Source organism: Mytilus galloprovincialis, chromosome 4, assembly GCF_965363235.1.
Source record: "Mytilus galloprovincialis chromosome 4, xbMytGall1.hap1.1, whole genome shotgun sequence".
Taxonomy (NCBI): domain Eukaryota; kingdom Metazoa; phylum Mollusca; class Bivalvia; order Mytilida; family Mytilidae; genus Mytilus; species Mytilus galloprovincialis.
In genome coordinates, this window is record NC_134841.1 from 95,078,646 (window position 1) to 95,093,797 (window position 15,152).

A 15,152-nucleotide genomic window follows, 5' to 3' on the forward strand; every position below is an offset into this window, starting at 1 on the left:
AAGCATAATGAAGGTTTTAAAATGGTCACTATCACCAATGCCAAATAATTTTAAATTTTCAGTGTTTCAGTTCACTACCATCCAATTATAAGTCATTTATGCCTTATACATTGTACCACCTGTACAAGTAAATCTTGGTTTTATGCCAGATTATGTAAATTTATAATTAATGTAATTTAGGCTTTATTAGTTTGAATAACACCCACTGGCACTTCCCTCAAAGATAGGAACAAGCAAACAAACATTTTCATGTCTTTAACTATATAACTGTTCTTCAGAATGGAAATGTTGAGATACAGCATTATCATCGAATGCAGGTAGGTAGTCCATTCAATACTCCAGAGTGTATAACACCTTTGTTCTCCAAGATTTGTTCCTCCTTATTATCCTAAAAATATGATGCAAAATAGAATACACTCAGAATCATTATAAAGACGCTTAATGGCCAACTTTTGAAATAAATTTCAAGTACAAAAAAATGTATATGACAAAGTTACTGTCCAAGTTTTTTAAATGTGATTAATTTAAAGAGACTGTGTTAAAAGAAAATAACAAAAAAAGCTGTTGTGTATGTAGTAAGTTACAAAACAATATAAATTTCGGAATTGAACTTTGACCATATAATAGTTATCAAAGGTACCAGGATATACATATATATTTTAATAAGATAACATAAAGGCATACATATACATTATAATATTATACAGCAAACATTTGCATATTATATATTCATTTACCATATTAACTTTAAAATGTAGATATATTTTTTCCAATTTGAAATGATAAAATTGAGTCAGTCATTCATTGAGTTTGTTTAACATGTTTAAAATATGAATTCTTGTGTACATTGCGTTCTTAATTTTCTATTCAAATGTTTTGTACCTTATCCTCACTATGGATGCACCACTGTTATCCAAACTCATTCACACTGATTACATAGGATAGCAATTGTCACTGAATTATTATCCTCACACTGATATGGACTCACCTCAAATACATAATATATATCAATAAAGCCTCATAAAATCTATTACCCAAACACATTCTTTGCTGCACAGCCCCTAACACTGGGTATTATATGTCACTGATTGTTTATTCAAATCATTGGATATGTCACTGATCTTAGTGATCTATCAACCAATATTCATACCTGATCCTAATACTAGATATGTCACTGATCTAAGTGATATATCAACCAATGTTCATACCTGATCCTAATGCTGGGTATGTCACTGTTCTTAGTGATCTATCATTCAATATTCATACCTGATCCTGATGCTGGATACATCACTGATCTTAGTGATCTATCAACCAATATTCATACCTGATCCTAATGCTGGATATGTCACTGTTCTTAGTGATCCATCATTTAATGTTCATACCTGATCCTAATACTGGATATGTCACTGATCTTAGTGATCTATCATTAAATGTTCATACCTGATCCTAATACTGGATATGTCACTGATCTTAGTGATCTATCATTCAATGTTCATACTTGATCCTAATGCTGGGTATGTCACTGATCTTAGTAATCTATCATTCAATGTTTATACCTGATCCTAATGCTGGATATGTCACTGATCTTAGTGATCTATTATCCAATTTTCATACCTTATCCTTACACCAATTTGTCACTGATCTATCATTCCATATTTTCATACCTGATTCTCACACTATATATATCACTAATTTATCATCAATTTCAAAGCTGATTCTAATTCTCATACTTAAAATGTGCCAACATCTTTACAAGAAAAGAGAAGCTACAAATGTACAGTTTGTGCATCAATGAGACAGCAAACCAACAAGAAAACTTCACATACAAAGAAACATTGCTTTTTATTAGCTCACCTAGCCCCAAGTGCCAAGTGAGCTTTTCTCATCACTTTGTGTCCATCGTCGTCATCGTCGTCCAGCGTCGTCTGTTAACTTTTACAAAAATCTTCTCCTCTGAAATTATTGGGCCAAATTAAACCAAACTTGGCCACAATCATTATTGGGGTATCTAGTTTTAAAAATGTGTCCGGTGACCTGGCCAACCAACCAAGATGGCTGCCATGGCTAAAAATAGAACATAGAGGTGAAATGCAGTTTTTGGCTTATAACTAAAAAAACAAAGCATTTAGAGCAAATCTGACATTGAGGTAAAATGTTTTATCAGGTCAAGATTTATTTGCCCTGAAATTTTCAGATGAATCGGACAACCTGTTGTTGGGTTGCTGCCCCTGAATTGGTAATTTTAAGGAAATTTTGCTGTTTTTTGTTATTATCTTGAATATTTTTATAAATAGAGATAAACTGTAAACAGCAATAATGTACAACAAAGTAAGACCTAAACTTAAGTCAACTGACCAAAATGTTCAATTGACCCCCTAAGGAGTTATTGTCCTTTATAGTCAATTTTTAACAATTTTCATAAAATTTGTAAATTTTTACTAACATTTTCCACTGAAACTACTGGGCCAAGTTCATCATAGATAGAGATAATTGTAAGCAGCAAGAATGTTCAGTAAAGTAAGATGTAGAAACGCATCACCATCACCAAAACACAATTTTGTCATGAATCCATCTGCTTCCTTTGTTTAATATTCACATAGACCAAGGCGAGCGACACAGGCTCTTTAGAGCCTCTAGTTAACAATCTTCAACAATAGACTAAACAGCATCTTAAATTAAATCAAGCTCTTAATTGTCCTGAGACAAGAATATTTATGAATATATTTACCAGAGACAATAAAAAATGTGCTATTGTGAGCACTTAGGGTAATTTTAATATTATATAATGCACTGTTATAATTATTGTATAATATATAATAATAATAAAAATAATAATAATATTGCCTGTTTTTCAATTAAAGTAGCAACAGCTATTAAAGGAAATAGTTGAAATTTATCGCACCAATCATATATCTGTACTTAATTGTTAAAATATAATATATCCCATTCACAGGAAGTAAAATGTATATGAAACATATATACTTGACAGATAACCATAGTATCATATAAACAGAACTTTTGTAATTGATTAATCAATGAAATTACTTAAGCTTTAAGTGCATAACTAATTGCATGCATTTATCGAGATTTCTGATCGCAGGACACAAATGAGAGATGAAATGTAGCAACTTATGACTAATTTTTAGAATACATGTAATGATATTACAATTTTAAATATGAAATTTGGTGAAGTACTGTCACATTTATATTTACAAAGCGAAAAAGCCTTGCAGAAACTCTGATTTTAGAGTATAAATTCTGCGCTCTAACATACATAATATAACTCCAATAAATAAATTCAGATTTCTTCTGCTCTTAAACTACCATGACGATTCTCGTAAAACTTTATTGGAATGATAATGGGAAACCCTTTGTACAGATTTTGTTGGTGTTTTAGTCCTGATTGGGTGGCATATCCTAAAAGTCAACGTAAACAAACCATTTGTAATTTATTATTGTTTATTATTATAAAGAAAATCTCATTTTCCCCAACTTATTTATTGATTCTGATGAATGAATTTTCAATTAATTTCCTCTGAAAATAATATTTTAAATCATTCTAAACTGTATAGGAATGATCAGGGCGATAACCTCTTGAAAGTCCATGCTTTAATTATATTGGTGTTTGATGCCACATAGGTTCCCATTGTGTTATATGGCAAAATTCAGAAACTTTAAACAAGTGGTCAGTATGACAGATGTGATATACTGTATGGAAACCAAAAGATTGTAAATAAAAATGTTGTTTTCATTCTGGTCAGCTGTAATTCAGGGCCTTTCACAATTGTCTGCAGCCAGACACTTTTCTAAATTTTCATTATTTTTTAGATACAGGAATTTTTTTTTTAGTAAAGATTCTGTTGAGAAGTCAGGTTTAATGTTGGAGAACTTTAATGTGATAACATAAGTTTAGGTATTCAGCATAGCTCAAAATAATAGTTCGGTCTCTTAAGAGCCACTAGACCTGATGTCAATTATTTTAATTATATCCTTTTATTTTAGTAAATAATTTTTTCATGCTTAAAAATAGGTAAGGAATAATGTGCAACGTAATATTGGAAAACAACTAAAACAGTCTTACCATAAAAGGACATGCTTCCAATCCTTTCTGAGTACATGATATTAATAAGCAGAGGCTAATTAAAATGAGGAAGTAATTGGTGAAATTTTATTTTTCAGACATTCAAGTCCTACATTGACGAGGACGAGGACAACGAAAAAGTAAGTCACTACTGAAACCTTTTTTCTTATGAATTATTATTATTTTATTTAACACATAAGTGTACATGTATATATTCAGAAGTTACCGAATAACATCTATCAATTATAGCTGTAGCATTCTATCAATAGAAATATTTTATTATGAGTAGAGATATTCTTGGTGTGTAAGATATAAAAAAATCTTTGTTTAATTTATTAGACGTTTTATACCTTTACTTGTGGGTATAACCTAGTTCTAATAAATTCTTCCACTTAAGGAAGTAAAATCTTATTGTTTTGAAATAAATGGTTTTATGTACAATTTCCTGGTTAGAAGTACTTATATTAGGAAGGATGTTCACTGACCACATTTATAAAAAGATGGAGGTATTTAGTTCAAGATTATGTGTAAAAATATCACACTTTCAAACATTCAGATTTTCTTTCAACAATCTTTCCTGTTGTAAAACTTTTGCGATATTAAAGGAAAATCCTGTTACATATTGACATTTAAGGCGTTAACACTTTCATAAAACACTTGAAATCACATGAATTGTTTTTTTTTCTTACATACTATAGTAGAACTTCTTTAAAATATAAGAATTTCCTGACTGTAAAGAAAATTGTTTTGTCAAGGTATTGTTAATTGTTAGTGTTGGTTTGAAACACAATACTTTATCGTAAATCTTGTGAATTGATCTTAATATATTAAAGTAAAGTTATTTAATACTAAATTTGTTTATTTTCCTTTTTTAGGACGACATGAAGGAGAGAGCCTCATCGTTCTTCCAGACAGATTTGTCTCCACGACTTCTTGCTGGTAAGATATAAAAAAAAAAAGATCTGATTTCCAGTCAGCTAGGAGTTTTATTTTTAGTAACCAAGGAAGTTTAAGAGCTTAAGCTTGTTGTTTAACTGTAAACACAAAACAAACTTCACATGAAAACGAGACTTCATACTTATATATAACTTGAGTTCACATTAGTAAGTGATAAATATAGATTCTTACATTGATACGAGTGGATTATCGGGTTTATCCAAGCCAGATAGTAAAATTATCAATTTTAAAGTACGAGCCTTGGCGAGGACTTTAAAATTTACAATTTAACTATCAAGATTGGATAAATCCGATAATCCACGAGTATCCACGAGATAAATTTCCATAGAATTAGAGAAGGGATAATATTGGGTAGCCATATATATAGCTAGATATATAGGTTTCTGTATATCAGTGTGTTGACAATTGTTAGGGCGTCCTCTGTGTGGTGTCTATAGCTTTTAGGTTTCTTATTGCCCAAGTGATATATACTCTTTTTTGGTGGAAGTTCCAATTTTCAAAAATATTTCACTATAAAATTGTATATTGGTTATATTATAGAAATCAATCATAAGTGGGAAATATATGACATATTTGATGAAATAAAAGTTTATGCATTCGTAGTAAGGATGGCTATATTTTCTAAAATCAATACTCATATAATCTGTTTAAATTTAGTTGTAAGTGATATTGTGTGTTTTCTTTAATTAATCTCATATCATATAAGTAGTTTATCAAAAGCAATACACATTTTTGAATTAAAAATAAAAAAAAAACAATTGAATATATGCACAAGGTAGCCAAGTAACAAAAGTACACTGTCAGTCACTTCATACACCTCATCAGTAACTAGCACTTTGTAATGTTTTTAATTGGACCAGTAGATGGAACTGATTTCACTAGTACTGCCAATTAACAGACTTAATGCCACATGTCTTCATTGAATTTTCACTATTGTTTTTTTGTGATTATTTTTTGCTGTTAATACTAACAGTTTACACTTTTCATCTAGAGAAAAAGGGGGGAAACTTAAATGATGTTAACTGCGATGTAAACTATTGGTCATGTATAACCCATACAATTTATTTGAGTACCAGAATACAACCTCTTATTTTTTTAAACAAAGAAATTATATAGTGTTTTACCTATTGTTTACATTTACAGGAGAATGTAAGATAGCGGAGGCTGACAAGACATTAAGTTTTAGTGCCTTTACTGACAGGAAGTCTGGCGTCTCAGGGAAACTGTTTGTCACTAACTTTAAAGTTTCCTTTGTCACAGAGGATAGATCATCATATGAAGGGGTATACTTATCGCCTTACAATACATAGACATTTGCAATTTTGAAGGCATTTTCCTGCCACTGCCTTAGCGGACAGGGCATTAAGTTTTACCTTTGTCTGTCTGTTCTCTAACTTTAATTTGACTCAACCAAATGTTATGAAATTTATACACAATGCTTAATACCACAAAAAACAACAGATCAAATTTGTATTTTGGTGGTGTCAAATTAACTGTTCCCTTTATAGTTGGAAAAAGTTTCTGTTCTACAACTTTAGTTTGCCTCTATCAAATGTTATGAAACTTATGCACAGAGCTAATTACCACAAAATTAAGATCAAGTATAAATTTGGTTAGCCGAACTTTCACTATTCTTGAACTATGTCCCTTCATAACATTATATGCAAACCATGGCATCATCTGTGTTCCAAGAACACATTTACATTGTACCATTTATTTTTGATACATCATTTCCAGAAATTGCAATAATAAGTCTTACATTTTTGTCAATTTAAAAATATTGCAATTATCAATGCATGCAAATATGCATGAATTTACAGTAATTTTAAAAATAACATGTATGTGGAAGTCAACAGCAAAAAATTAACGTAAAAACATTAATTTTTTAGCGGAAATTTTCTTTAAAGGTTAAACTCTTTTATAGACAGTATTTATCCAAGAAATAAATAAAAAGTAAGTCCAAATGAAAAATTTAGAGTTAACAATAATTATAAGATTGAAACTAAGAAATTCATTGATATCAGACATAAGAATACATTCGACATACAGTTTGTTAGTTTTCTTCAAATACAAGAATTCAAACAGTTATTTTAAAATGATTCAGCATTTGTACTTTACAAAGTGTTTATAATTAAAGAATTCACATAGTAAACTTCTATTCCATTTTCATAGAACATTTTAAAGATCTGTATTGGTTTTAAGAAAACATTTTGTTTATTGCTGCCATTTTATTTCCAGTCAAATAGAAGACAAAGGAATTTATTGATGGGTGATTTTGACATTCCACTAACTTCAATAGATACTGTTTATCAAGGTAATAATATTTTAGATATTTGTCTCTGGTAAATACATGAAATATCAGGCACGAGATTTTCGCATTTATAATTGTTCTACTCATTTAAACATGGTACAAGGATAATTCTTTTGCAATTAGATGGGCAAACTCATGTATCTATTGATTATATGTTTAGCCTAAAAATCATTGGTCAAATTAATAACATTTTATAAGAACAAAAAAACAAAGAATGCATTTAATACATGTATCTATTCAATTTCATCAAACAGTGTAAAGAAATTAATTTAACTAATGATAGGAATGTTTTCATCGCTAAAAGTTCTTTATGAACTTTTGTTTACAAATGTGAAGTTATACACCTTGTGTTGGATTTTTCTGTTCAACAGGTATTTTTCCATGGAATATTTTCTGAGTACAAAGTAGCATTAATCATCAGCATTACCTTCTTTTTTCATTTAATAGCTAATAATAAGTTTTTAGCAGTGGACAAGACGTTTCCCATTGAAGAAGGTTGAAATGCACAGAGGCAGATTTAAGGGGGCATAGGAGGCCTGGGCACTCCACTATTTTGTGGGAAAAGTTTTGTTGATTATTTAGGGTAAACTGGAGCAGGCCCCTTCTTATGACAGTCAGTGGGCCTTCCTCCTTGTGAAAATTTTTGAATCTGCCACTGATGTAGACATGTCATTAGAATATTTTATAACCTTAAAAATATAGAAATGATATATTTTTTTTTCATGTACTAGTAAACAAAAATGTATATAGATTGGTGTTTTCTTTTCAGAAATAGACAATGATCCATCACCAAAGAGTAATTACTTTGATCTTAAAAGCTCAATTATGCTTTTGAATTGTTATTTTCCTAGTAATATAAAATTGTCACTGTAATAGGAAACAATTTGCCTAATGCCGTTATTAAAATAATGCAAAACAGCTTGATAACTCACCAAATAACTTTAAAACATGACATTTAAGTTATCCAGTTAACCTTCAATCTATGACGAAAATTTAACATTTTTTGGGGAAGACGGCTTGAAGCCGTCAATCCCCTATGGGGTTGACCATAGTGACATTCCCTCACATCATTCATTTTGTTTTTATAGTGTGGAAAACCCCCCAACAAATCTTACTAAGATTGAAGAGAAGGAGACCCAGAAATGAATAATTTGACTTTAAACAATTGACAACTAATAGTGTTTGGCGAAAGGTGCTTTATTATAGTAATGCATATATAGTTATACCAAGCATGGTATCAATAAGCTACAATGAACAAAATGTGAATATGAAGCACCTGAACCCCAATGTGGGTAATAATAAAAGTAATTAGAAAAAATTAACAATGAAAAGAAAAAAAAAAATGTTTTATATCAATTACATAATAAAAGTGGCCTGGAACATGCTCTTTTGCTTAAAACCACATGGTAATATAAACCCGGATGAAGTATCAAAGGGATGCAATTCTTACAAGGTGTTATCAATTATGTACAATGAGAGTTGCCTCCCATTGTACGCACTTATTTACACATTTCCCTTCTGTTTCTCACGAAATTATCGTATCTTGAGCTCCCCTTTACACTGTTTATGTTTCTTTTACAATCCGGAAAAATCAGTATGACGAGATATTCTAAATATATCCAACCTACATTGTATTTTATAGTGACGTCATTCTTGGAATGCCACACTACACAGAAGCAGGGATATCCTTCACTGGTTATTTAAATCATTCTCAGAGATCGTGCACTAATTACACATTGGTATTTGTTAAATTTAAACATAATGTTTGCTGTAGATGATTCAAACATCAACATGCAATACTTTAATTTGTAGGTGAACAACTTTCGAAGTAAACAAAGATCGTGGGGATGCATGATATAGGGGAGAGAAACGATTTTATTCATTTTTTTCTGTAAAAATTCTGTTTTGAGAATCTTCCTCCAATTCAGGAGCACCTCAATTGTTGAGTAATTATCCACTAAAATAAAAGTTAATGTATTTAAACACTTAAAATGTGACATTTCATTGGATTAGTAGTCTTCCATTAAAACTGAATTTTTGTGTACCAACATAATCATTGTAATGGTAAAAAAAAAAAAAAATTTTGCATTTTGTAGTTTAAACTTATTTATTCATGAAATTTACAAATATTTCAAATTTAGGATTTGGAAACAAGCTTCACACAGTTTACATCAATCATATTGTTTTTTATTAGTACCTGTTTCCCTGTGATGAGAGTTGTAACTGGGAACTTTATCAATGGAAAGTTAAAACTGAATACATTTTTCAGTCCAAACTTTCTTAAAAAAAACTTAAAAATCTAAGAGTACTGTCACAAAAAATGGAAAATGGCCCTAGCCTGCAGTTCAGTGGTACACAATTAAGATTTCAAAAGATACTGTAGTTGTTGTGAAATGACAGAATTCAGTTGAAATTTAGATAATTAAATATCAACTTTAATCATATGTTTAGATTTAGAAGATGCAGATCTCTTCCATTGGTCCAAATTGAATCCTAAACTAAGGAAATGAAATTACATTAAACAACAATTGATTTCAATATCGTCAACCTTTCTACATGTTCTAGCTCTTCTTTTTTCCATTCTTTATATGAAGACTATCAAAAGATACCCCCCCCTTCCAAAAAAAATAATAAAATAGAAACAAGGGCCGTCTTTCCCCTCAGAGCTATTCAGCTCTTTGATTTTCTATTCTTATTAAGAAATTTTCAAGGATAACTATCAAGACAATGTTGATGTACAGTTTTGTGGTTTCATGTCTGATATTTTGTTCCTTTTGAAATTTTCAGTAGTTTTTCATTTAACTTTTCATAATATCTTTTTCACAGCTTTGTACTTACACAGAGGTGATAGTCATTCATATGTTTAACCTGCTTATGTTCACTTATGGTTATAATACACATTTTGATTGTTTACTGGGGTTTTGTCCTATTGACTGGGTGTGATATTCATTATGGTTAATAATTGTTGATTTTTATCCATAGTATTCTTCGTATTTTTTTTCAGCAGTGAAATTGAAAGCTACAAATGTTTTAAATTTATTGAAACTAACAGAGAAATTTACCTGTTTTCTATATATAATTGTATAAATAAACCAATTGTTCAAGACGTTTCGGCCATTGGCCTTCTTCAGTTGTTTATTATTCCTCTAAACTACATGGCTGCCATTTCTTTTTTCAATAAAATGTAGTTTAGAGGAATAATAAACAACTGAAGAAGGCCAATGGCCGAAACGTCTTGAACAATTGGTTTATTTATACAATTATAAAAGGTATGATTCCTATTGGAATTTTGAAAACAAAGTGTTTTCTATATGTCAAGCTGTTCCAAAGATTATCATTTCATTATTATTATAGAAATGATGGGTTATTTCTGTTTTGATGTAAAAAGATTTCTAAAAATTAAGATACCAATTAGCCTTTCCATAATAGAGTAGAAAAGATGCTGTTCTATTGAGATTAGAACTTGGCTAAGTTTACAAAATAAAAGAAGAGTGGCGTATTAATCTTAAATTTATTTCTTTTTCAGTGATATCTGGAGGAAGGAGAAGAAAGTTATCACCAGGAACAACTGTCAGTTCATATACAAAGTATATAGAGATACATTGTAAGGTAAGATAATAGGAATGCATGTACATTAAGAGTGGTATTTAAAAAAATATACATACTGTCAAACCTGTTGTTAAGTTTGCCTCCCTAGAAGCCATGAAGTCAGTTTTCTCTTGTCCTGAGGGCAGAGGGATGTTTTTAACAACAATGAATATTGTAAAATTAACACAAGTCCAATTACAAAATCGAAGAAATAATTATAGAATAACTAATCGAAGAATTCAAATAGAGAAAAATATTCAATGAGTGACCGAACAACACATTTAAAATTCACAAATGCGCGTAGCGCATGAGTTAATTATCAGTGTTGTTCGGTCACGAGTTGAATATTTTTCTCTATTTTTCTCTATTTGAATTCTTTGATTAGTTATTCTTTTTATTACATTGGCAAATGATTTTTTTATGAAATTAAAGTAGAAAATGTAAGGAACTATATCTTTTTCTACACATTCACAATTTGTTTTGATCCGACGTTATCGACGTCTTGACAACACCTATTGTTGTATGATGTCAGAGGAGTGAAATAACCACGTTTATTTCACATGTGAAATTATTGGGTTTTTTTTTCACTGGGAAATCAATGTAATTCGTTGCAATCAATTTTATAATTATACATATAACTGCAATCTAAAAAAAAATATATTTCAGAAATTCAAGTTATTTCAATTTGATGGACAAAGCAATTTCTACCTTTATCTTTAAGTAAAATTAGAAGTCTACACTGAAGTAACTGTAAACAAATTTCTTTTTCAGAATTTCAACGTCCATGTTTTTGGATTAAAGTTTACACCAAGAGACCAAAACAAAATGGTAAGATGTCATAGTTATACATTCAGACTATTAGCTACAAATACTGTTTTTCTGCCCAATCTGTAGCGGTGGGGTTATTAAATTTTACCCATATCGATCTGTCTGTTTGTAAGTCCAGAAGTTGGTTTCTGTTTTGCTTATTACCACAAAATACAGATCATGTTTGAATTTTGGTGGTGTCAAGTTTGCTGTTCTAGAGTTATGCCCCTTTACAATTGGAAAAATTGCTGAATTTTTCGTTTCTTTTCTATAACTTAACTTTGCCTCAACCAAATGTTGTGAAAATTATACACAATACTTATTACCACATAACTCAGATTAATTTGGGTAGCGTCACTTTTACCATTCTTTAGTTATGTCCCTTTATAACTTTCTATGATATCCAAGCGGGTGCATCATCTGTGTCCCGTGAACACATTTCCCATATTTTTTGCTTTGATAATGTTGTTGGTGCATTTAATTTTTTATCTTTTACTAAAAACGGTTGAATGCAAGTTCACTTATTACTGTATATTCTGTAAATAACAATGGAATAAAAATTGTTAAATTCATGAAAATTTTATTTAATGTATGCTTTTGTCTTATTTATTGACAGATAGTTAACACAATATTACACTATGCATACCCTACAAAGTCCTCACTGTTGTTTGCCTTTTATTATGGAAAAGAACAGCAACATTTTAGTAAGTACAAATTATGTAGGATTTGATGGACTATTGTAAACCAACTCAATTATGCAAGATTTAGAGAAGGTAAAGTTTGGCAGGTATGAGAATTTTTAAATTTGTGTAATTTTTTGGATGAAAATAAATTAGTTGGTTTACGGTATTTAAGATCTGTGAATTCTAGTTAGATATAGATAAATTACTGCACCACTGTAAAAGAAAGTTTGATGGTATACACCAATACCAGTACTCCTGCTGGTCAATAATTTGAAAAGGAGTGAAATAAGACCTCATAGATTTTATGCATCCCAGAGCTTTTCTTAATTCACCTTTTTCAGGAACGCTCACACTACTGCGCTCATAGCTGAATATCCAAAAGCCAGTATGATCAAGAACCAAAATAGTTAAATTTTGTTTCTTTAATTCACTTTTAAACTTTAATTGATGTATTTGTTAATCAATTTTAATTTGTTAGTTATCAGAAACTGAAGCAAGTACATCTTTCAGACAGGTACATCTTTTAGTTCTTATAATTCTGCATTTTTGCAAAACTGAATCGAACAGAAATACAATACTTTTAGGATCAATATTTTTATAAAGAGATAGTACTGTATACAGGTAGAGTGTCCTATCTTTTACAGATTTTGGCAGTTCTGTTGACACCCCCCTGTATGATAGTCCTACTGACTGGGAAAGGGAGATAAATCGATGTAGATGTTCCAATAAATGGTGGGTGACGGATGTCAATGCCAGTTATCACATGTCTACAAGGTATAGGTTATATTTAGAATAATAACTTTAGCACAAATCACTTGTTCATTTAAAAAAAACATACAATATAAGGCCATGGTTTTTATACGACCGCAAAAATTTTAATTTTTCGTCGTATATTGCTATCACGTTGGCGTCGTCGTCGTCGTCCTGCGTCGTCGTCTTCGTCCGAATACTTTTAGTTTTCGCACTCTAACTTTAGTAAAAGTGAATAGAAATCAATGAAATTTTAACACAAGGTTTATGACCACAAAAGGAAGGTTGGGATTGATTTTGGGAGTTTTGGTCCCAACATTTTAGGAATTAGGGGCCAAAAAGGGCCCAAATAAGCATTTTTCTTGGTTTTCGCACTATAACTTTAGTTTAAGTGAATAGAAATCTATGAAATTTAGACACAAGGTTTATGACCACAAAAGGAAGGTTGGGATTGATTTTGGGAGTTATGGTTCCTACAGTTTAGGAATAAGGGCCAAAAAAGGGCCTAAATAAGCATTATTCTTGGTTTTCACACAATAACTTTAGTATAAGTAAATAGAAATCTATGAAATTTAAACACAAGGTTTATGACCATAAAAGGAAGGTTGGGTTTGATTTTGGGAGTTTTGGTCCCAACAATTTAGGAATAAGGGGCCCAAAGGGTCCAAAATTGAACTTTGATTTCATCAAAAATTGAATAATTGGGGTTCTTTGATATGCCGAATCTAACTGTGTATGTAGATTCTTAATTTTTGGTCCCGTTTTCAAATTGGTCTACAGTAAGGTCCAAAGGGTCCAAAATTAAACTTAGTTTGATTTTAACAAAAATTGAATCCTTGGGGTTCTTTGATATGCTGATTCTAAAAATGTACTCAGATTTTTTATTATTGGCCCAGTTTTCAAGTTGGTCCAAATCGGGGTCCAAAATTAAACTTTGTTTGATTTCATCAAAAATTGAATAATTGGGGTTCTTTGATATGCCAAATCTAACTGTGTATGTAGATTCTTAATTTTTGGTCCCGTTATCAAATTGGTCTACATTAAAGTCCAAAGGGTCCAAAATTAAACTAAGTTTGATTTTAACAAAAATTGAATTCTTGGGCTTTTTTGATATGCTGAATCTAAACATGTACTTAGATTTTTGATTATGGGCCCAGTTTTCAGGTTGGTTCAAATCAGGATCCAAAATTATTATATTAAGTATTGTGCAATTATAGCAAGAAATTTTCAATTGCACAGTATTCAGCAATAGCAAGAAATCTTCAATTGCACAGTATTGTATGCAACAGAAAGTGTTATCAATTTTGTTAGTGATTAATGCATTTCATTTCATAAAAAAAGAAATATTTTAATTATTTTTTAGGGACAATGCATTTGTTAGGGTCGGCACGAATAAAAAGCATGAAAAGTCAATATTATTTTTATTCTGAAAATCGGCAAAATCGGGTCGGCGGATCCGTAAACCAACAAATTAAAAAACCATAGCCTAAACAAAAAAAGTTTACACAAAAAACATCTAGAGGTTAACATATGTGAACGAAAGCAGGACAAATGGCCCCACTGGCGAATTGCTCCACTCCAAATCGACTCACTTTTTCACTAACTCGCCCCACTTTTAAAAAATCTCCCCAAACTGGTTTTACCAACTTGAATCACTTTTAAAATATAGCCCCACTTGTGAAAAGGGTTAAATCCCGTTAATTTTTCTCCTGCCAACTCACCCCACTTAATACAAAAAGGTAAAATCTAGATCATATATGATTGTCAGGTCTTCCCCACTAAAAAAAGCGAAAAATTTATTAAATTATTTTTTTTACTATGAGATGGCATGACTCAATTCATCAGGATTTTTCTATTTTTCACAAGTGGGGCTAATTGGCATTCACATATAAAGGGCCCCAAAATGACTGGTGTAAAACCATTCAAACGGGAAAAACATGTTTAAGGTTTTCATAGGAATTGATTTTATTTATGA

At 30.6% G+C, this 15,152-nt stretch overlaps 1 protein-coding gene across 9 annotated transcripts in view; it reads left to right on the forward strand.

Moving 5' to 3' along the window:
• Positions 1-15,152, forward strand: part of LOC143073466 (myotubularin-related protein 10-B-like) — a 43,292-nt gene that overhangs the window by 12,388 nt on the left and 15,752 nt on the right. For 5 of the 9 annotated variants that reach the window (XM_076249029.1, XM_076249033.1, XM_076249031.1 and 2 more), the window contains exons 2-11: positions 279-317; positions 4,180-4,221; positions 4,957-5,020; positions 6,182-6,321; positions 7,277-7,352; positions 8,119-8,145; positions 10,876-10,958; positions 11,709-11,765; positions 12,361-12,448; positions 13,072-13,201. In XM_076249029.1, coding sequence (XP_076105144.1) covers positions 279-317; positions 4,180-4,221; positions 4,957-5,020; positions 6,182-6,321; positions 7,277-7,352; positions 8,119-8,145; positions 10,876-10,958; positions 11,709-11,765; positions 12,361-12,448; positions 13,072-13,201 — 746 coding nt within the window. The remainder of the gene's footprint in view (positions 1-278; positions 318-4,179; positions 4,222-4,956; positions 5,021-6,181; positions 6,322-7,276; positions 7,353-8,118; positions 8,146-10,875; positions 10,959-11,708; positions 11,766-12,360; positions 12,449-13,071; positions 13,202-15,152) is intronic. The other 4 variants (XM_076249034.1, XM_076249036.1, XM_076249032.1 and 1 more) reach the window with 2 other exon arrangements.